This window comes from Parasteatoda tepidariorum, chromosome 7 (genome assembly GCF_043381705.1).
Source record: "Parasteatoda tepidariorum isolate YZ-2023 chromosome 7, CAS_Ptep_4.0, whole genome shotgun sequence".
Classification (NCBI taxonomy): domain Eukaryota; kingdom Metazoa; phylum Arthropoda; class Arachnida; order Araneae; family Theridiidae; genus Parasteatoda; species Parasteatoda tepidariorum.
Window position 1 is genome coordinate 20,446,947 of NC_092210.1, and position 23,322 is coordinate 20,470,268.

The 23,322-nt window shown below is 29.0% G+C and overlaps 1 protein-coding gene across 1 annotated transcript in view; it reads left to right on the top strand.

Annotated features, from left to right (window-relative positions):
• The window catches only part of LOC107442013 (regulator of G-protein signaling 7-binding protein A-like), a 163,939-nt gene that overhangs the window by 113,953 nt on the left and 26,664 nt on the right, over window positions 1-23,322 (top strand). The window contains exon 3 of the mRNA XM_071183148.1: window positions 3,358-3,524. Within this exon, the coding sequence (XP_071039249.1) occupies window positions 3,358-3,524 (167 nt within the window). The remainder of the gene's footprint in view (window positions 1-3,357; window positions 3,525-23,322) is intronic.

Genomic DNA, 23,322 nt, shown 5'->3' on the forward strand with positions numbered 1-23,322 from the left:
ACCAATCCATGACGATTCGACTCTTATGACATGGTGCATTATCCTGTTGGTAAACACCATCCCCCGCAATAAATGCTGTTGCCATGAATGGGTGAATCTGGTCTGCAACTATGTTCAAGTAGCTTGCAGACGTCAGGGATTGTTCTATCAAGATTATGGGTCCTAATGTGCCCCATAAAAACATTGTTCCTGGGCGAGAAACCATGAAAACGTGGACGAGCCCATTGTTATAGATGGTGAGTGGCCATAATGTAATGGCTCTTTGGTATATACTTGTAGTATCTGGGCGGTACTTTATTATCTTGCTTGCTATGAGTTGTTCCCAATGCCCTAACTAAATAAAAACTATACTTTTAAGTGGAGTAAATAATTCTGGAAAAATTACCGTACTGTACGTCAATGACTTTTTTAATTAAATGAAATATAATCCCGGTTAATAAAAACAAAATGTACGATATTTAAACCATTTATTTTGTATTATTTCCGTTCATATGGTTTGCCAGAAAATTACTAGATTTACCAAATAATTTATAAAACTAAGTTTTTTCTTTAATTTAGCCAAAATCATTACCAATGCACTTCGCTGAAAATTACCGAGTATTTTGGTATTCTTCTCGAGTCAAAAACACGGAAATTTTTATCATATTTAATTTTTACCAAGCTTTTTTTCTCAGAGAAATATTTTGAATTAAACTCAATTTTTGAAAACAAAACACACTGTATGCTAATAGAAATATGAAATAAAGAATTTCAAGTAAATAAAATACCAAACATCCGGATTAAATGATTAGATATTCTAATTAAAAAATTTACAGATTTTTATGGAACGAACTGATATCATGATGATTTTTTAACATGATTATTATTTAGCGTTACTTATTATTTGAACATTAGTAAACGTTGCGTTTAATAAACGTAAATTTTGAGGACGATTTCGATTGTTTATAATCAAATCATGAGAAGTAATTAAAATAGTTCGAAAGCAGTGTTGAGGAGTATTAGTTAAAAAGACAGTCGGAAAGGTTTTCTCTACACTGTAAAAAATTTCTGATCAAAATGCGGTATAAAGTGCAGACACTTTTAGACCTCATCATCCGCAAAATGCATTTTACTGTAAAATATTAAACAGTAAATTTTGCAGTAATGTTTATTAAATTATTCGGTGATTTAACAGTAATTATTATTCTAAAAATTACGCCAGATTAGATTTTTTATTTTGTTTTTTTCGTTTCGATTTTTTATTAGGTTTTTTATTTATTAAATTAGAATGATTCAGTGATTTTACGGTAAATATTATTCTGAAAATTAAAGTATATTAGATTTTTTATTTCGAAAATGTTGCGCTAAAAATGAATTTTACGGTAAAAAGTGTCAGTACTTATTACCGTACTTTGATCAGGAATTTTTAGCAGTGTACTTTGACGTTGGTAGTTGTGGTCTTACAGGTTAAAAAAATAAACAAGTTTTTGATATAAGAATCATTAAAGCAAATATATTCAGAAATGGGCAATTGCTAGAGACTAAGGATTATAGTAACGATAGCAACCACAAAATTGAAGGGTGGAAAACTTAAAAATTAGTGTAAGTGTGAGATACAGTGTGACGTGATATGCGTTTGCAAATTTCGGTTTGTTGAACTGGTTTTTCACGACAGCGCTGATAAGATATATAAAGAATTTGACGCGTATTGAACGCTGATGTTCAAAATCAAATTTTTGCGGGAAACAATCATATGTCGAACTTGCAAGTTTTGATATGTCTTCCCGACATGAATTAGATGATTTTACTCGTGGCCAAATTACCGTCAAGATTGAAGAAGGCCGAAAAATAGCAGATGTTGTTGAAGAGTTCGACGTCAGAAACAGTGTTGTTTTCAGACTTTGGAAATCATTTCAAAGAATTGGAATGCGTAGCATGAGAGAGGTTGGGTTTCTTGTACGACGCCTACAGAAGATAGGTACACAGTCTTACACACAGAGACATGTGTTGCATTGATCCACTAAGAAAACAAAACTCAGAAAAACTTTGAAAAATCTTTAATAATAAAGAATAAAACGTTAAATTCATACATTCAAAAACAGATTTTATTTAAAATTAAAAATTAGTTAAAAATTTAGTAAAATAGTTTCACTGTATCATTTACAATGTGAAATATTGATATCTAGTTTTCTTATCATGGTTTAGCTAAATTTCAATATTTTGTACAAATGTATATTTTAAATTCATTTCTTTATATACTATCGTATATGAAGTGTAGTTTTCATTAAAATATTTTTAAACTACACTGTACAGAAATAAGTAATACATAAGTTATATTTCAAATTTTTACTTACTAACAATATACAACATTTTTCGAGAATTTGATAAAGTTTTTATTGTATAAAAATGTGAATCGAGTTCTCAAACAAATGATATTAAAAAAGTAAAACGCAGAGTTGAAATAGTTTATTTGAAATAGTTAAATTTGAAGCTTTTTTCTTTGTTAATAGAGTATTTTGCAATTTTTTAGTTAATCTACGGGAATATAGTTTGATCAAAACCAATTGTAATAAAATTAGTTTTTATAATGCATTTCTTTTACGCGTAGTGACATTTAATAAACTGAGGAAAATATTACTAATTGTTAAGTGGCACTGTTGTAAACCAAAGATTGCAAGCCTAATAAATTAATTGTAATTCTTTACACTGTTATAAACCACGTAATGGCAAAATTGAAATTAATCATTAAAATAGACAAAAAGATAAAGTAATTTACAAGGCTTTCACGAAAGTAGCACATATTTTTTAATAAAATTTTTTTTTCTGTAGGTTAATCTGATATTAAATGAAGTAAATTCTTCATCTTGCAATGAAAAAAACGATTTTCATTGCAATTTTGTCCTGAAATTCTGAAAGCTAAGATGAATTATGTAAAGTGAAATAATTTTATTACATAATAAGATAATACTAATAGTTTTCTATTCTTGAGGGGTTTCAGTGACTGGTAATAATTTTTTTAAATTCTATAAGTTTAAATTCTATAAGTTTTAAATTCTATAAGTTTTTTATTAAATTTTTTGTTACATTATTTATTTGTGAATGTCATTAATCATATGATTTCATTATTCTTCAAAGTATGATTCTTTACACCTATTATTTTGCAGTGCATTAATGCAATTATAAATTTGGCTTCGAAGTATGAAGAAATTAGCAATATTAAGCTGAAATTTATTTTTATTATTCATGAAAAAGAAAGAAAAAAAGGGCGTATTCTTATTTAAATACAATTTGACTACATTTTGTTACTCATATCAGATGTTTTTTAAGATGTAAAAAAATATGTATTAGTTTACAATAGTTTAAATCTTGATATTTCAGATTATAGAAGAACTAAACACATCCGTGGCTAGCTTCCGTGATCTTTTGATTCATGTGGGAAAGGGACACGATAGTCCTGAAGTTAGAGATAAAATGAAGAATGTTCGAAAAAGGTGTGTAGAACGTTGCTCTGCGGCTAACAGAGTACTCATGCCACAAATAAAGAGGTAAGTAGAATTAATTCTAATTAAAATCTTAAAGTAATACAAATCAATAAATGAACTTGTGTTATGCCCAACACTGTAAAAAACGAACACTCAGATGTCATGAGGTTTTTGGCAAAACCCTTTCCTGGTATGTGTCCCGAGCGAATTTTTCGACAAAGTGATCAAACACCTATCGTCATTTCTTTGAGAAAAATAATTTTGTCAAAATTAAGGAAATATTTCACTATTCTATTTTTTTAACAAAAAAAAATTATTGCTTAGCACATCGAACTTTTCTAATTATCGTGGGCACTACGTGGGTGGATTAATGTTGTCCTAATGACGCAAGAAGGACGAATACAACGGAGAGATACACTCAAGCCTGAAGTGGGATTCGATCCCGGAACCTTAGTTCGAGGCCAACTCCTTGACCTCCATATAGGCCACTTGGCTTACTTCGTCACTTTATTTTTGATCGTCTAGTCTTCTTTGGAATTTCATCGTTCCAGTTAACAATCTCCCACAATACACTACTATGAGTCTTCGAGTTGAGGAAAAATTTTCGTCAGATATTGAGATTTCGCGTCTCTTCACAAATCACGTGATTTCGAGGCAAAATTATTCTCGAAATTAACGAAATATAGCTCGAAAATCGCTGTATCGTCAAAAATGAGAGTTTTATTTCTTAGAGTGAAGCCATTTATTCTTATTTTTGTATATTATGAAGGAACGTTTCACGAACGTTTAAAACTAATTTAGGATATATTTTTTTAATTGTTAGAAAGGTAAATTTAGGAAAATGAAATGAAATGTTTCGAAAATGATTTCTGAAAAACGGAATTTTTTTTTACCCTTTCATAATTAAATAAAAATAAAAATGTTTCCCTTTTATGCAATTAATTATGAATATTTTTGCATCTTTTGTTTAAAAATGAAATAAATTAGAGTAATTCATTCTGCAAACAAAGAGCACTGATGGCTACAAAAGATTAATTTAAAGTTTTCCTTCTTAATCGGACACTGAATATTTGCGTTTAAACATACTACAGTTAAAAGATTAAATAGAGAAATTTGTAAATCAAAATTACATTGTTATGAATAATAAGTTTAAAAAGTCCAACATAATTCTGTATTTAAGAAGTATTTTTCAAAAAAAATTAAATGAAAATAAATTTTTTAATTAAAACTGGAAATTGTTTTTTATCAGTTTCCTAAACGTGATTTTTTCCAAGTGTGCTCTTTTTTGCCAATTTGGCAACATTTCTAACAATTTTCCAAAACTTACAATTTAAATAATTTACTTTTATGCATTCAAAATTTTATCATGCAGTCAAAACTTTCAAATGCATTAGGAAAACTTTAGCTTATTTCTCATAAAATAATGTTTTTGCATATGAAAACCTATTAAAAAATTCAGTACTTCGGGTACCTCAGTACTCCGAAAATTCCGTACTCCACAATCGAAACATGTCGCGAAAGACTTGCAAATATGAAAAATACTATTTTTAAAATTAAATTTCCAAGTTTCATTAAACTTTTAATAAAGAACATCATAACTTATTTTTAACGTTCATATATTGCTAAATTATGAGTTTCTAAATGTAAACTTTAAAATACATTATCTTTAATATATAAACTTTGAAATACATATAAACTTTAATGCATAAACTTAATATAAACTTAAATATAAACTTCATATAAACCTTAATATATAAACTTTAAAATATATTAAATATGAAAAATATTATTTTAAATATAACGCATCTCTCTTACCTGTAAATATATGACTACATGACTTACTAGGCAGATAATGTGTCGCATAATTTAACAGGTGTATTTCTATGTTTCACCGAGAATTTAAAACTTATTTATCAAAACTCATTAAGTAATTTTAACGAGTTCCATAAAGTAAAGAATCCCAAATTTCATTCATTATTCAACATTTAATGATGCAAGACAAAACATATTCCAGTCATGAGTTCTAAGTCAACATAAACACAGCGGAACTAGAAAGAATCTACTAAAATTCATTTATATAAGATTACCAAGAAAGTATTTGGTCCTTGCACTAGTGTAATTTAAAATGTATTGTAATATGACTATTTTCAGCAGCGAAACATGCGCCTACGAGGTATTAGTTATTATTTGGAACTTGCATAGAAATATTTAATGCATATTCATTTTGTTATTCAATTCGTATCATAGGTATATTAAGTATTTATTTGAATCAGACTCTCTCAAAGCAGTTTTGTGTTGTTTTGCTTTAATTAGAATATTTTCTAAACTAAGAATGTTGAGGATAATTAACGCGTAACGATTGCATAAAATAACTGCTCTGTAAAAAACCGTATAATATTTTATAATTTTCATAGTAATATTTTTTTAATTAAAGATATTCAGGGATTTTAGGATAATTATTACTGTACAATTTACTGAGTATCAAATTCATTGTTCCGTAACACGTTCCGGTAAAAACCAGATTTATATAATATATATATATATACATATATATATTTTCAAAATGAAGAATAAAACAAAGAAAAATTATAGACATATGAAAAAAAAGGGGGGGGGANTTATAAAGATTAAATATTAATGATTAGAAAGTAATTAAACTTCTAAATATTCTCAACTGAAATTTCCAGGAATACGGAATATAGGAAGTATATTTTTTTTTTGTAATTTCTATGATTGAATTAAAATTTTGCGTCTGAAAATATAAGTTATATTTTTGTAACAATCACTTTTCTGATGTCAATGAAAAAATATATATACTAGGGGGGTAAGACCCCTGCTCTCGCTGCCGCACACCAACCCCGATAAATGCTTCACAATTATTGTCGCTTCTTGGCAGAACACAATTTTTCCACTATAGTTAAAATTATTCTCTTAACATATACAGGTATGTAGTAAAGGAAATTCTGTTTTCTGACGCTTATGCCTCTACTTCCCACGTCCAAATATTATTATCTATTAGTATTATAAATATTTAGATCTATTGGTAAGCAGAAGTAATTTTTGAAAGTAATCATTTTTTAAAAGAAAAATTGTTATAACAATATATTGTTCAAACAAATTTGATGAGTTCACAACCATAATTTAGAATTTTCGCTTACCATATGGGCGGATATATTAAATATTATTTTTGCTTGCAATATAATATTTAATATAATTGCAAATATTTTTTTGCTCATTGCGCATGAAGCCTGATCGTTAAGTTGTAAATCATTTAACAGTAACTTATTATACAGCATATTAACGCTACTTGCACAACAATAATAATTGTAAAACGGTGAATAAGATTTGAAGACCTTTTCTAACTAACTTCATCTTAAAATGTAGCGCGGGATTACATTATAATAATAATAAAAAATACAACTATTCTCTTAGTTTTAAACTCGAAAATTGAGTAAAAAACGTAATAATAGCTGTACAGGAAAATAACTTTAAATTAGGGACACAAAAATCTTTTTAAAAAAGAAATCTCCTTACGACTTATATTAGTTTTATGCTGATGACAACCAAAACAAAATGGAAATGAATGAGAAAAAACTTGATCCTACCATGTGATTTTCCGGCGTTCTCAATTTTAATTGACTGTTTTGTGCGTTTCTAACCGCAAGTATTCTGTGATTGGTTGTGTGTTATGTGTATATATATATGAACTGTGGTGATGAGAACCCATGATACCAAGGTGTATAAAATAATACCCCAATATCACCATCCTGAACATTCTTGGCACCTAATATAAAGCCTTTTTTTATTATATGTTGTATATTCCGGTGCGGCTGCATTATACTGGATTTACCATAATCTGAGTCAAAAGCTCACTAAAATAAAGATTAACTATTCTGTAATTTAAGATGTTATTATTCAGAAATTATCATATTTTTTTCATGGCCCATGGCTTAGTTAATAACTTCAATTCTATTAAATTAGTTCTTGTTGAGTTTCCATTATTTAAGTTTGTAGAGTCACGCCGTAAAATCGCAGGTATGAATAAAAAAAAAACCTTGGTTTCATAAACCTTTTAAAATACGAATCCGCTGACGTCATCACCATACATTATAATTACAAATTCAAATTATTAAACATTATTGAATTAATGATAAAAGCAAAAATGAGAAAATATCAATTTAATACTTAACTAATATATTTGACTTGTTTCGATGATCTTGTGTGAGTTTGATATTGTCCATAATGATCTCATTGAAATTTTCTGTCCTTTAAGTTCCTTTCTTTTCATAATTTATATTTTTAGATATAAGTAGCTTGCTTTTCAACTGTGTAATATGTCATAAACATATTTACTAATAGATGGCAGCACAAATTACTTTTCTCTGGTGTTTTGAAGTCCTTTGATACCAAGATTCTAACTCACAGTAGTAATAAAAATTTTAATTTTGTCTTTACTTTTTTTTAATCAATTCGTAAAATTTTAGTGGGAAACAGCGATTGTCAAGAAATAACTATTAAACTTGCACATAACAACATTTGAAAAAAAGTTGTTCAAAAAGATAAGGAATTACGCTTAAATATTAAGTATTCTATTTTTATCTATTTTAACGTAATTTATAATAATATAATGTATGATTTTAATAGATTCGTGAATTTTTTTTCTTCTTCTAATTACTGCAAATTAATCTAAGCGATTTGTGTTATAGTTATAGTAAATAATTTGCAACACTATTCAAACTTATATCAATTCAAAATTCTTCTTTTTTTTCTTTCTTTTTTTTAAATGAAAAAAAAAAACAAGTAAAAGTGTTAGGATCGTTCGATTTTTCGTAAACTCTGCGAAGATTAAGCATAATCATTAAATATAATTTTATTTTTAATCATAATCAATATCATAAGTAAAAAGTTTCATAAGTAAAAAAAAGGTTTAAAAAAACTTTTTCTAACTGCATCATTCAAAAAAAAATTATCCATTCTTACTTATTTGAAGAAAAGAAAAGTTTCGAAGTGAAAAGAACATTAAAAAAATTTATTGATTATTGAATTAAACAATAAAATATTTCTCACCTAAAATTAATTTCATATGTTACAAAAAAAATCGAACTTGAATTTATTTTAAATAATTTATTTTACGGTGAGAATAGGAGCACTAGAAATTATGTTCAATAAAAATGAAAACATTTTTCTTTGCTATTAGGATTAATATATTGTTATTTTACGATCCTTATATCTCCAGCTTTACCTTTATATTCATACTATAATACGTTTAACATTAAAGGACTTACTATAAAGTAAATATATTTTAAATAATTTATGTTGAATAATGGCTCCATTGTAAAAAATAGTAAATACAACTGCAAAAATAACGGTAAAAAATTTTTATTGCAAAAATGCTTTTTAATGGTAAAATTAGTTTCACGGAAAAATGTAACGGTTTTCTGGGTGCCGGTACTTTTTACCATTATTTGAACCAGGAATTTTTACAGTGTGGATATAAAAAAAGTTACTAAATTATTATATTTTAAAAAGATCATTTCTTTCATGTACTGTATTTATTTTAAGTATAAGGCTTAAACCTAAAAATCTTTCTTAAACCTAAAAATACAAATATCAAAAATAATCACTAGAGACAAAAGATGTACAGAAATATAATATTTAAAAAAAAAAACTTTTTTATGTACTTTTTATTCATTATAATGTTTATATGTACTATGCAATTTAAAGCGCATGATTTAAAAATTACATTTAAAGTTAAAAACAAATAAAGTTGAATTCATCATATTAAAAAGAATATTCTTTATATGTACCTATTTTTATAATGTTTAAATATATTCTGAAATTTAAAAAACAACAAATATCATAAGAATTTTTTCATTATAATGTTTATATGCACTTTGTAATTTAAAAGCACACAATTTAAAAATTACATTTAAAGATATAAAAAAATAAAGTGGAATTAACCATATTAAAAAGAATACTCTTATATGTACCTATTTTATATAATGTTTCAATATATTCTGCAATTTAAAAAAAACCGAAGAATCTTTTTCATTTAAAACATAATTACCATCAAGCGAAATTTTTATTTAAACTTTCATTTTGTTTTAATTTGAAGCATAAAAACAATCGTGTATTTAATTTCTAATATATCAACAAGCGCTTACTGCATGGAATGTACAAGATAACTAAAATGAACCGAAAAAAATAATAGCTATTATGATAAAAACATCAGCACATATTTATGATTATAAAGATTAAATATTAATGATTAGAAAGTAGTTAAACTTCGAAATATTCTTAACTGAAATTTCCAGGAATACAGAACATAGGAAGTATATTTTTTTTTGTAATTTCTATGATTGAATTAAAATTTTGCTTCTGAAAATATTAATTATATTTCTGTAACAATCACCTTTCTGATGCCAATGAAAACAAATTAAAATATTTGTTGTAATAGTTTTTAATAGCAGTAGTATTGTTAATTGTAAATTTATATATTTTTTGTTGATCTAGAAAAGTGAAATATCAATAACTAAGCGTTTCTTAACTTACACGAAAAGACAGTTAACACAAAAGCTAAAAGAAAAACTGTAGAAATAAACAAGAAATAGAAAGGAAGCCAAAATTTTATTTATTTATAGCTTATTTATTATTTCATGATATGCCTTTCAAGTTGGGGAAGAGGAATTAAAAAAATATTTTAAAATTATAGAACACCTGTAAACAGAAATAAAAATACATTATAGGAAAGAACAATATTAACTGTAACAGTACAATTTCAACTGTACAATTTTTGCCTAATCGATAAAAATTGTACCAAACTTTACATGTTTCGAATATTTTCTCGTTTTTATAACCCTTTCTTTTATAAATCTTGCACTTCAAATCCTTGATTTTCTAAATTTAAATGAACTACCAATTTACTCAGAAAATATGTTTTTAAGTATACAAGGTGTCCCAAAACGACCGCATAAACTCTGCACTACTAGATTCCTCGTTGGGAGTACATAAAAACTGCCCAAAGAAGCTTTCCTGTACGATTCAAAGTTTACGAGAAAAATACGAAAAACAAAGTATGACGTCACTCCCGGTGCAAGGAAAAAAAAAAACACTTTATTGGACATATCCACGGCGTGCTCAAGCAACACCTCCTAGAATAAGGAAGGCCTCAGCACGGATCAAATTAGTAGTCCGATGTGACGAAGTTAACTGCGCAGTTGATGAAAAATAAGAAAGATGTCATTACGTTCGGGGTACTAAGCTGCGCAGTGGTTGAAAATACGAAATATGTCATTACGTTTGGACTACTAAAGGATATTTATGGTAACCCGTGCAGAGGCCTACTCTTTTCTAGGAGGTGTTGGCTCAAGCCGGCCTCGACATGCACGTCGGACACTTTGAACATCTGCTTTAAATTGTGCATAGTATCCTGTTGATATGTTCAATAAAGTGTTTTTTCTTGCACCGGCAGTGACGTCATATTTTGTTTTTCGTATATTTCTCGTAAACTATGGATCGTACAGGAACGCTTCTTTGGGCAGTTTTTATGTACTCCCAACGAGGAATCTAGTAGTGCAGAGTTTATGCGGTCGTTTTGGGACACCCTGTATACAAACCAGAAAAAAAATATTGAAACCATTGTTGTGCATGCACTGAAAATCCTATAAAAAACCCTATTATTAACGGTAAAAGGGTTCAGGAAAATAAAACATGAGGTTTAATAAAAAGAAAAAAATCACAATGGTTTTACTCTGAAAGAGTTGCACGTTTTATTTATATTACCTGATGCAAACGGATAATATTTTTATTCATTTTTAATATCTCCCTTCAACTCTAAATTCAGAACAGAGAGGTATTTAAAATATTCCGCTACCTGAAATTTTTGCGACTGTTTTTCCAACAGTTTTCGGTTTAAGAAATCCTGACCCAAATGAAATTACTTTCTGGTGAGACGATCAATACATTTTCCATTTTCTCTCCTTAAGCGAAACGATAGCTGTGCGATCCTTTTTCACACCTTGATTTCTGAAACGATACTAAACCTCGATTTACATAAAACTAGAGGAATCCTATTTCAATTCTTACTTTTCTTTGACATTTTGAACGATTCCAATTTATTCCGTCGAAAAGAGAAAATTGCTTATTTCACGAAACTACAAAACATTGTTCTCTTAAACCATTTAAAAAAGATATATGAACTTTTTATTCAAGGATGTTTCCGAACGCGTTTTTATTAAATAAACTAAAAGAAGCAGCAATATTTTTTTTTCTTTTGGAGTTTAGAAACGGCGCTTAAAAGCATGCTCAAATTATAAATCGTTTTAAAAATGAGGATTTTCTTAGAAGAAATGGGTGTTTTCGTTTTTTCGGTTGCCAAACATTTTCTTCCACTAAACAAAATCGATTTGGACATTCACCTAATGTTGTCTAACACATCTTCCATCAAAGATTTACACTTACCATCTCCTGGACAAATATTTGAAATACAAAGAGAAGAATATAAAAGACGAGAGATCCATAAGTGTTGAAACACTTAAGAAATGTCGGAGAAAATTTATTATGTAAAGCCTAAGAAACAATTCCGATAAAAAGATTTGAGCATCAGGAAAGAAAGAAAAAAAAAGAATAGATGTTTGGTTTAAGAAAATATATTTGAGAAAGGACTTTGGCGAATAAGTTTCTAAAATTTTTTTCAAAAATAAGTTTAATTGTGCTCTAAACTAAAATTACATTGATTTTTAAATGGAATAAAGAAAAATGGTGTTTTGTACACAACTTGCAGTCTTTTTTGTTTCACATTTTATTCGAGAAAATATAGTCTCTTTATTTCAGCTTGCAGTCAATGCTAAAATATAAGAGGGATTGCAAATACAGCCGAATCTCATTATCGCGAAATTGGGGGAACAATCAGAACTGTTAACCAGGTTAAGCTATACATCATAAGAACAATTTACTACACACTATATATTATATACTACATGAGTCGTGGTGGCACTGGGGATAGAGAGTTTACCTTCCAATTGGGTGAACCGAGCTCGAATCCCATCGAAGGCTGGTCGGTACGAATTCCGCACCCGGTTTGCACCAACCACTGTGCTGGCGTAAGATATTCTCAATGGTAGACGGTTCATGCGTTAGAGTCCCCTTGTCGCTAAGCTAACCGCGCAACTAATCGTTGTTCAACTAATCGTGTGGACGAAAATCAGTGATATTTAACGTTAAGCAATTTCGCATTAATGAGATTTGACTGTATCTTGTTTAAGATGTCTCGGAATGTTGCAGGAATTGAAAGTGCTGTAATTATTATTATTATTTTTTAACGAAGAAACTCAGCGATATTTTACGTTAAGCAATTTCGCATAAATGAGATTCGACTGTATCTTGTTCAGATGTCGCGGAATGTTGCATGAATTGAAAGTGCTGTAATTATTATTTTTTTGAGGAAGAAAACCATTTATGGATTCATCATACTAAGTCAAGCATTTCCTATAAAGTATAATTTTTTTACGTATATATTTTTGACTTTAAGATACCACAGATTTTTTTTTATTGAAATATCTTAAAAGTGGAATTAAATAAGAAAAAACTAATTGGACGAAAAGAAAAAGAAGAATAAAAGTAAAAAAGAACAAGAAAAGAAAAAAGAAAAAGAAAGTAAGAAAAAAAATAGAAAAGGAAGGAAATATAATTTGAAAGTTTTCGAAAGATCTTCAGTTATTATGCACTTTTTTTTCTCATATAATACGGAATAAATTTTTCTAAATTTAGTTTATTTCAAATGAACAAAAATTTTGACTCTCGTAATCGTAAAAAGTTTGAAATATAGCATCAAGCTGTAACAAGATTTTCCACCTGAAGGGTTTTCAATAAATTTATTAAAAATATAGATGCCGTACTTTTAATGCAGGGATTAATATACTTATCTCACTCTCTCTTTACCCTCTTTATACATTAATTATTACAAACATATCTCTTTATGTTTGTGATAATTAACGAAAATTTCGAATTCTTTCGTCACATTTTACTTACATTGCGTAACTTTCACACTTAAGTTTAGATTTATCAAATTTCAAAACCTTTTTTTCACTCATGATGCTGACCACTCATTCCATTGATTGTTGATGATTGAAGCAAAAACAACGGTCCCTTAAGCAGTTATATTAATTGAAATAATCGTGAAAACCTACTAAAAATAATTCAATTAAAATAAGAAATGCCCAACTCCAAATAGAAGATCTTCAGCTAATTACCCTAAACTAGACAAACAGTCTTGAAACCATTCGTGACCGTCGTGAGATTCTTTAACTTAGTTGATGACAAAGCGCAAATTAAAGGGCAAAAACCATCAAGTGTAGAAAATCTTACAAAAGGACTGATTTAATTACGAAAATTGGAGAACGTATCGGTCCCATAGGGCTCCCCTCACTTAAAAGGGTTTTGTTAATTATCGTAACTAACTAAATTAAAGTTGGACCCTTTCTTTTCTTCTTTTTTTACTTCTTTTCTTAGTCGGGAATGATCACAATTAAATGTCTCATGTACTTGAGCTATTTCGCCAAGTTTCGTCTTGTTTCTTCGCCTGTTCTTTGAACAAAATCAATTATTGGGATCAAATGGGTGATTACCAGTTACTGAAGCAGCCAAGTTAGTGTTTTAACATTAATTCAAGTAGAGAAGATTTGGCAAACAGATTGTTGGCTAACAGATAAGAGGTTTATAGCTCTGGACCATGAAGATTCTTTTTATCCATTGAACTCTTTGAGGCAGAATTTTTATTAGATATATTTTTCATACCTTTTTCATTAGTTTATATTAATTTAGGTCAAAATAATTGAAAAATGTAGTATTTATCATTGTGAGATAAAGCCTGAAACATCGGTGCTTTTTTCTGCGTTAAAAGTAAAGTCTTTTGGCACGAAAAAGACAATAATTTTTCAAATTTGCGCTTATTTACAGTTGTTTTGATTTAAGAGAAACAGTTATTAATCAGTGAAATTGCTTTGATTTATAAAATCAATTTTTGATAAATTTTTGAACATGAAGGAAAAAAACCCCAACTGCTTTTTATTGGATTTTATATTTTAGTGCAACTGAAATTCCGATAATCTACTATTTTTTTAGTAATTATTAGACTTTCTTGCATTAAAATATTTCAAAAAATATTTTTACTCTTGATAAGAACGTCAGAAAAAATATATAAAAGAGTCACCGGTGACCCATCTGTGTCAAAAGGATAATATCTTTAAATATCTATAGTTATCCTTACAATTTATAAATATCTGCAGTATTTAATAAGTAATAATTGTTAAAACAAAACAAATGATGGCATACTTTAAAATACCAATTCTAAGTCAGTATGACGAAACCAAACTCTTAGTAGAATATTGATGTCTTGTACCGTAAGACTACATTTTCAGAAAAGTTGACTCAGCATTTAATTATAGTATCTAGTATATCCTGAACCATAAAATATTTGTTCAGAAAAATAGGTTCAACTTTGAACCATAATATCTATACATTGAGCTATATATGTTTTCGGAAAAATTAGGTTTAAGTTAAAACATAACATCGATATTTTGCACCATAATAAAATGCGATTTGCTGCAACCTGCATAAGATGTTGCATTGAATCCTATAATTTAGATATTTAAACAAACATTAAAGCAAACATTAAAGCAGGAGAAAGTAATAAAATAATATAGAATAGAATAGCAATCAAATAAAATTGAATCCTATATTCATTGAAGTTGAACCACAGTGTTTTATAATCAAGTTTTAAAAGTACTGTTATATGGTTAAACGGGATACCATATTAAAAACATAAAAGGACAAAACATTGCGATCACCTACTCAATTTCACGACTTTTGGCATGCGAGTGCATGCTACTAGCTCTTGGTAGATAGATTGGTCCAAATGCCTATGCAGCTGTCACACTAAGTTGAGATAATCCGACAAGGTGGTGTTTTATCCCTGAGATGCCTAACTATGTCACTTTAAATGTGCACCATCCGGAGAATCAAGACCACTCATCCATAGTCCAGGGTTTGTAATTTCTAAGTACTTATAAGTACTTTTCCATAGTTTAAATACATATTTTTCGAAAGCTTGTAACCAACTATGAGAAATGCGATCGATTCATTTTAGGACCATATTATGGTTGTAGCGAACTTGAACAACATTATAGATCATTATGCACCGAAATTTCTAATAATGTTTATGTTCCGTCGCTGTAAAATATTTTCGTGTATTTCAATAGAAAAAAATAGTGACAACCACTTTACACCGAAGTGGTGTAGAACAGAGAACATTTCATGACGTAGTGAAACACAAAGAGTGTTCTTTACATTACTTGGTGAAAAGTAGTTACCGCCATTTTCGTTATTTAGTAGCACTACATCTTTTAATCATAATAAGATACACTGAAAAATAGGCTTAGAACTGAAACATACGCGTAGCAGAGAGAGAATATTGAAACGAATTTGAATCAGGCTTAACAGAACGGAAGTTGATAGAACTTATTCATAATAGAATCATTTAACAAAGAATTAAAAATTACAATATATTTGCCCTTATTTCAAAACTAAAAATATACATATTTGTTTAAACGGTTACCTTTTTCTATTGATGTAGTGCAGCGTAGAAAACAAACAAACATCACGTTAAATCATTTTGAATTGCAAAAAATCACTGGCGATATTCGAAATGCGAGTAGTGTAATGCGTGAAAGTTTAGAGTAAGTTCCTTCCATTTTAAGTGTTTAGATTTAAATTACACCTTTCAAATTGTATATTGAAGCTTTATTTGGTGTTAGCCTGAAATAAAGTGTTCTTTCGTATATTTTTTTGTATGTTCAATATCAAACTCGGAGAGACATTCCTCCACAATTTTTAGTGTATCATTTCCACAATTTTTTCCATACATTCGATGTCTTTCTTACTACTAGTTATGCTATTTTGCTTAAAAGTGAAACATTTGAGTAAATTATTTCAAAAACTAGGATTCCACCTTTAACGTTTTTGTTCGAAGAGTTTGCTTACTAATTTTTCAACGATTAACGTTTTAAATACTGCTTTCTACACAGAAAAACAATTGTGGTGAAATACCGTACTCTACGGTAATGCCATTTATGGTAAAATATAACCAAAATTGTGGCTAATGAAACCAAATTATACGGTAGTTAAACTATTTATTTAGCAATTTTTCCGTTCATATGTAACGGTTTATGAAGATTCATTATACAGATTCGTATTGCAACACATTAAATAAAAGATACATAAATTAAAAGTAAGTTTTAAAAAAAAGAATGGATTTTATGCCATGATCGAGAATGGATTATGAGAATGGATGAGAATGGATTATGAGAATGGATGAGAATGGATTATGATAAAATAACCAAATTTAATTTCATCTCATGAAAACACATTTTACTGTTAAATATCCAAAAATCATTAGCAAAACACTATAAGGAATTATGGAGTACTTTGAACCATTATATCGGAGAAATAGTTGTATGTATAGTGTATGCTGTAATACACGCAATTGAACAAATATTTGGTTCAATTAAGCACATTTTTAAGGCTCAAGTAAATTTGAATGACAATGTGGTTCATATAATCTTAGTTAAAGCTCCATGTTGAACTGCCTTTAGTAAGAGTGTGTGCATCAATTCTACAATGATTAACGTTACAAATACTACCTTGAACACGGATAAAACATTTCTGGTAAAAAATCCATTATTATAGTATTAAAAACCAAAATATAGGGCATTTAAACCATTCATTTGGTAATTTTTCCACTCATATGGCAACGATCAATCGAGAGAAATAGTTGAAACCTATATACAATACCCTATTAAATTCCTGTTTAACCTTTATCTATGCTGTAATACACAGAATTAAACAAATATTTGGTTCAATTAAGTGCGTTTTTAAGGTTCAAGTAAATTTGAATAACAATGCGGTTCATATAATCTTAGTTAAAGCTCCACGTTGAACTGCCTTTAGTAAGAGTGTGTGCATCTATTTTCCAATGATTAACGTTACAAATACTACTTTGAACACAGAGAAAACACTTCTGGTATTCTGGTATTAAAAACCAAAATATACGGTATTTAAACCATTCATTTAGTAATTTTTCGACTCATATGGCAACGATCAATCGAATATTTTAGTTTTCAAAATTATGGTTTTTATTTTCACTCATTTAGTAGGAAATTTAAAACTCAAAAGTAAATTTAACCGCATAGTTTTTATGTCATATGATTTAAATTATCATGATAAAATTACCAAATTTTACCACGTTTTCAAAACTTCATTTCATGTTATAAAACTGCATTTTATTGTTAATTTTACCATCATCATTATCAAAACACTCAGGTAAAAATTACCTAGCAATTTGATGTTTCCATATAGCCAGAAACATGATTAATTTCATCATATTCTGGTAATTATAACCATACTTTTTCTCAGTGTAATACAGGACAGCAGCGAAGTTGAAGGTGAAATTAACACTGATTAAATCTATAATTAACAATGGTAACTACCTTTGAATATACTTCATAAATATATTCAAAGGTAGTTACCATTACTTATGGAGTATATTTGAAAGCAGTTACTTTTGGTAGACGGCTATAAAATATTTTATATTTTATTGCCGTCGTTGAACAGTCAACCCAATTTTTCGGGTTTACGATTACTAACGTTTAACTACGTAGACTCGTAATTTTGTACCAAATCCAGAAAACAAGGGAACTCCTGCATGAAGTGTTGGGAGAAATTTGTTTTCGTGGAGGACTTTTTCATAGAACTAACCCGTATTTGCGTTACACGGAGAGGAAGACCACGAAAACCTACCACGGTTAGCCTGACGGCAGGGGGACTTTAATCCATGATCCATCTACCACTGAGAATATTTCGCATCAACACTGTGGTCCGTGCAAGCCGGATGCGGAATTCGTATCGACCGGCCATCACCGGGATTTGAACCCGGTACAACTCATTGAAAGGCGAACGCTCTATCCCCTGAACTACCACGTCTCTGAAAATACTTATTATAAAAGTTTTGAAAAATATAAGTTCTGTAGCTACAATATAAAGCATGAGTTTTGATTAAATAAAATAAAATATTTTTTATTTGAGTATTATAAAAGTTCAATACTTTTAGGAAAATGTTGCGAAGTACTTAAACTAGATCAGCAAACAGTAATTACCTTTCTTTTTTTTATTTCTTTAAATGGTTCGCCAGTGAACACCTGATCACAAAAGGTGTTTTTTTTTCCTTCTGGAAAAATCTTTTCCGTGCTTAAACTTTTTCTTTGTTCAGTCACCTTCTTGAAAGATTTGATAGAAATAAGGCAATGAAGGAAAAGATTTATTTTCTTTGAGTTAGTTGAGCAACTTCTATATTATCTGAGTTTCTACATTATTGGAAGGGAAAAACTTGTTCCATGTAAGCCAAAAACAGAAAAAATAGAGAAAGATGCTTGCAAAAATGTTGTTTCTATGGCAATGTTTTTATTTCTTTAGTGAAGGTTATTTTGATTAAAAAGTTAAAGAAGCAAAAAACAATTATGATAAAATTGCAAACTTATAAACAGTCTATACGGAAAAAAGAACATAAAATTTAATTTTTACCCTAGTTTTTATAATTAATGCTTACAGCAAAATCACAGTATAGTCCAATTAATACTGTAAAAATAATGGTTTAAAATTTCACGGTAAAATTGATTTTAAGGATGCTGCGCTCATGGTGTAAGTACGTTTTACCGCAATTTAATCCGGGTCTTTTACAGTGAATGTGTATGACGGGTGTTTAGAGTATTGCAAATTTATAGTGTTGTTAGGACTTAGTAAGAGAAGATAATAATCTCTTTGGAACCTGCAGAGCTATTTGAGGATTCGTAAGAAAAGTTATTAAGCTTTTCTACTTTTAAAATCTGTTTCATATTTTTAATGATGCAAATTTTTATTTAATAACAAAAAGCCCATCCCTTCTGACTTCTCTTACACATACCCTCGATTATTTCAGAATTATTATTATTCTAAGATTTGTCCAAACCAAACCAAAGAAACCATAGATTTGTCAATAAAATGTATAATTATTATAGTTTGATATAATCTCATTTCGTTAATTCATTAATAACGTTTGGTTATCTGAATTTGAAAAATTATCTACTGGAAAAGAAACAAATAAATAAAACTTAAAATAGAATGTGTCATGCATACTGTAAAAAATTCTCACAGAAATTGCAATGTATAATACCGGCACTTTAGGTGCACCATCCATAAAATCTATTTCACTGTAAACCCATTTCTGTCATAAAATGTTAAACTATAATTTTCGCAGTAGTATTTATTTAATTAGAGTGATTTAGCAACTTTGCGGAAATAATTATAGTAAAAATTACGGTTTATCAGATTTCGCGTTGTGTAATACGTACCGGTAAAAATGAATTTAAAGTATCTCTGACCAGTGTAAAAACTTGATTTTGAGCAAAATTGATTTTATTATAAATTTAGTTATTATAAATTAAACTATTGTTTGTACTCCAATTACTTACAAAGTTTTAGCAGTTTTTGTGCCAGATTATAGCAGTGAAAACGAACCGGAAGTATGTTTTATTTCTTTTTTTACAATTTTACTGAATTATTATTTTTATTTCTAATTAAAAAACCTTAAAAGGGTAAAAATTATGTATTTCTAAAAAAAAAAACTAGTTCAATTAGTTTATTAAAATCTGGCAACAACATCATATTTTTATTATTCATCTTTAGTTTATTGATGTCCTGACGTTTTATTTTATATTTTATAACCGTCAGTGAACAGCCGACCCAATTTTGCGTTTACGACTACTAATGTTCAACTCCGTAGGCTTGTAATTTTGAACCAATTCAGAAGACAAGGAAACTCCTGGATCAGTACCCCCAGAGGCATGATTTGTTATGGGAACATGGAGAACTTTGTGACTCGGCAGCTTTAACGTGCATCAGTCACCATTTAACACACGAAGGGGGGGGGGATCGAACCCACGACCGCTTGGACACGGGCTCAGTCCCGAACCAACCAGGCTATCCCGGCTATGTCCTGACGTTTGTATTTTTCCATCGTTATTTGTATTATTTTCTCACTTACTTTTAAAACATATTGTCTCTTTTAAGACGAATTATAATGAAAAAAATGCTAAATTATAATAAATATAATAAAAAAAATTGTAATAAAAAAATTTGAGCGTTCTAAGAAGCGCCAATTTCATGGAAATAGATTTACATCTGATGCGAAGGCAGAAGCAATAGATTTTCAGAATGTGGAATATCTGGTGCAGCCGGTTAAAAGTAACATCTACTTTTTACCGTAATTTGAACCGGAAATAAAAGAGAACTAATTTTATTCGTAAATGATGTATAACGATAAGCTTGATGTTGTTACATCAATTTGAACAGGAAAAGATTTGAACTTTTGAATTTAAGATTTAATGTATTTAAAAAAATGATGTAAGTGTTAGGATGATACATCTAGAAACATCCTATCTCTCTCTTAACTTTCTGTTAGTTTTGGCAAAATAAGATCTTGATAGAGATAGATGAAGTTCATCACATCATTGGATAAATAGTCATTATTTAATGCAAAAAAAAGAAAGAAAAGTCATTTGAGAAAGCTTAAAATTGTAATAATCATTTAAAGCATCATAAACACTCGGGTTAAACTCATAAATAAAAATTGATTTTTCCAGCACGCTAAATTTGCTTTCCTGCAAGCTGCACAGTGGCCCTCAGAGTATTTTTTTTTTACTTTAAGTTGAACAGTAAACAATTCTTGAACTAATATATTAAATCATTTTGTGACATTAGGTCACAGCCTAATTTTCTAAATATCCTGTTTTTTTAATCAAAATACTAATTTTTTCGGCTTAATTTAGAATTTTTTGATACAAATTTTATTCTCTTCACCTCTTTCTTCTCACCCCTTAACGCGTAAGCGCAATGAGGACATTTTCCCCAGGAAGTTCCTTGCACATTCCTCAGACACTCCTTTTCGTGGAAAATGCTGTCGGCGTCGTTTGATGTAGCACGAGGATTTGAAGTCGTCTGAGACTTAGCTTTGCAACGTCAATCAGAAGGTGAGAATAACACTTAAGAATAATATTGATAATACATCTCAACTTAAAATTTTAGTTCTTTAACTCATACTTTCAGTACCTTGAGTACTCAACTCGGTTTTTTTTCCTTTTTGCTATAAAAGCCAGAGAGCGGGAGATACTGATGGCATTCGAAATCTTTCATCACCCCAACGTCACGCTGCTCCCTGGCAGAACGTTTTTTTTCCCCCTTCCTCTTTTTATAGAGGAAGAGAACATCTCTTGGTATGGCGTCACGTCTACCGCCATGTTGGCAAGTCAATCTGCTGTGCTTTCTTCTTCTCTGATTTAATGTCTACTGAGTAAATTCGTGAGTGTGTATCTCCTGCTTTTAATATGATATTGATGGGACGCATCCGTTACCCAGACACCGCCATTGATGGGCTCCTTCACAGCCAGTTCTAGCTTTATTGTAATGCTGTTTTAACTTTTCAAAAAAAAATCTCAAAAAATATCGGCAGCTGTTCCTTTTTTGAAAATAGTTCGATCTCCTGTTCCAGCTACCAATAGTAACCACATTTAGGAGATGTGCCATTGATGATTATTGTGTTAGATGTTGTGCCATTGATGATAGTGTTCAGATGTTGTGCCTCACTGTGATAATTTTAAGATGTTTTCTCCAATAAAACAACAAAGATTTTAGTAAAAAAGAACTGGACTACTTCATTTTGACTGGTTTTTGTGGTTGTTTTCCCACTAGGTATGGATAGCTTCTATGGAGAGGAGGTATGTCTTTTTGTAGAATATATCTGTTATTTTCTGGGACTTTTAAAAATTTATATTCCTTCTGGGTTGTAAAATTAGCCACACAACTTCCAAAATGTACCACTATATTTTTTCACCCGGCCATTAATTTTATATATATTTTTTTAAAAAATTGTTATCACTTGCTTGTTAGCAACTTTTCATTCCTTTTTTTCTATACCCAACCGTAACAGGGCACATTTTTTTTATTCTATCTTACTTTCTGTGCAATTTTCTACACATCCTCGTAATTTTAAGTTTTTGCTCAAAAAACAAAATAAGACGATAGTTAAATTCCCAAAACATCGGCGGCGTATCTTATATTTTTTTAATGTAGGGAAATTAACTAATGATGATTAGTGTTATGAGTATTTATCGTTGTATCAATTTTATTAGTATTTGTTTAAAAACAAAAATAGTTCTTGTTAAAATAGTTCGTGTCTGAAATGTTAGCTAAGCGTTTTCATGCTAAAAGCACTTTGTAATAGAGTCAAATTGTTCATTTCTTCAAAATTCAATAAAATAATAATCACTTGTTTTAATTTTTAAAAAAAAAATTAGTATTTGAAGAATGCATTGATTTTAAAGATAAAATAAAATTATGAGCTGCATTGCACCGTTCGTAAATAACTATTTACTAAATTATTTATTTATGTAGTGATGATAAAAAATAATTATTAATTTTACTATAGAAAATTAATTAAAATTATTAACAAATTTAATCCTTATTATTTAGCGGTATTAATTCAGATTTTGTTGTTAAATGCTATTTTTTACTCAGTATAAATCGTTTATTTATCTATGCACGTAAATTGACTGAATGTGACTACTTAGTTTAACCAGGTCAAATGAAAACGCTACTTCGTAGTTAATTTTTTAAGCTACAGATAGGCCACTTTAAAACGAAATGATTACACTTACTAGATTAACTTGATTTAATTTTTGGAATGGTAAGCTGCACTCACTTTTAGTAGCAATTTTTA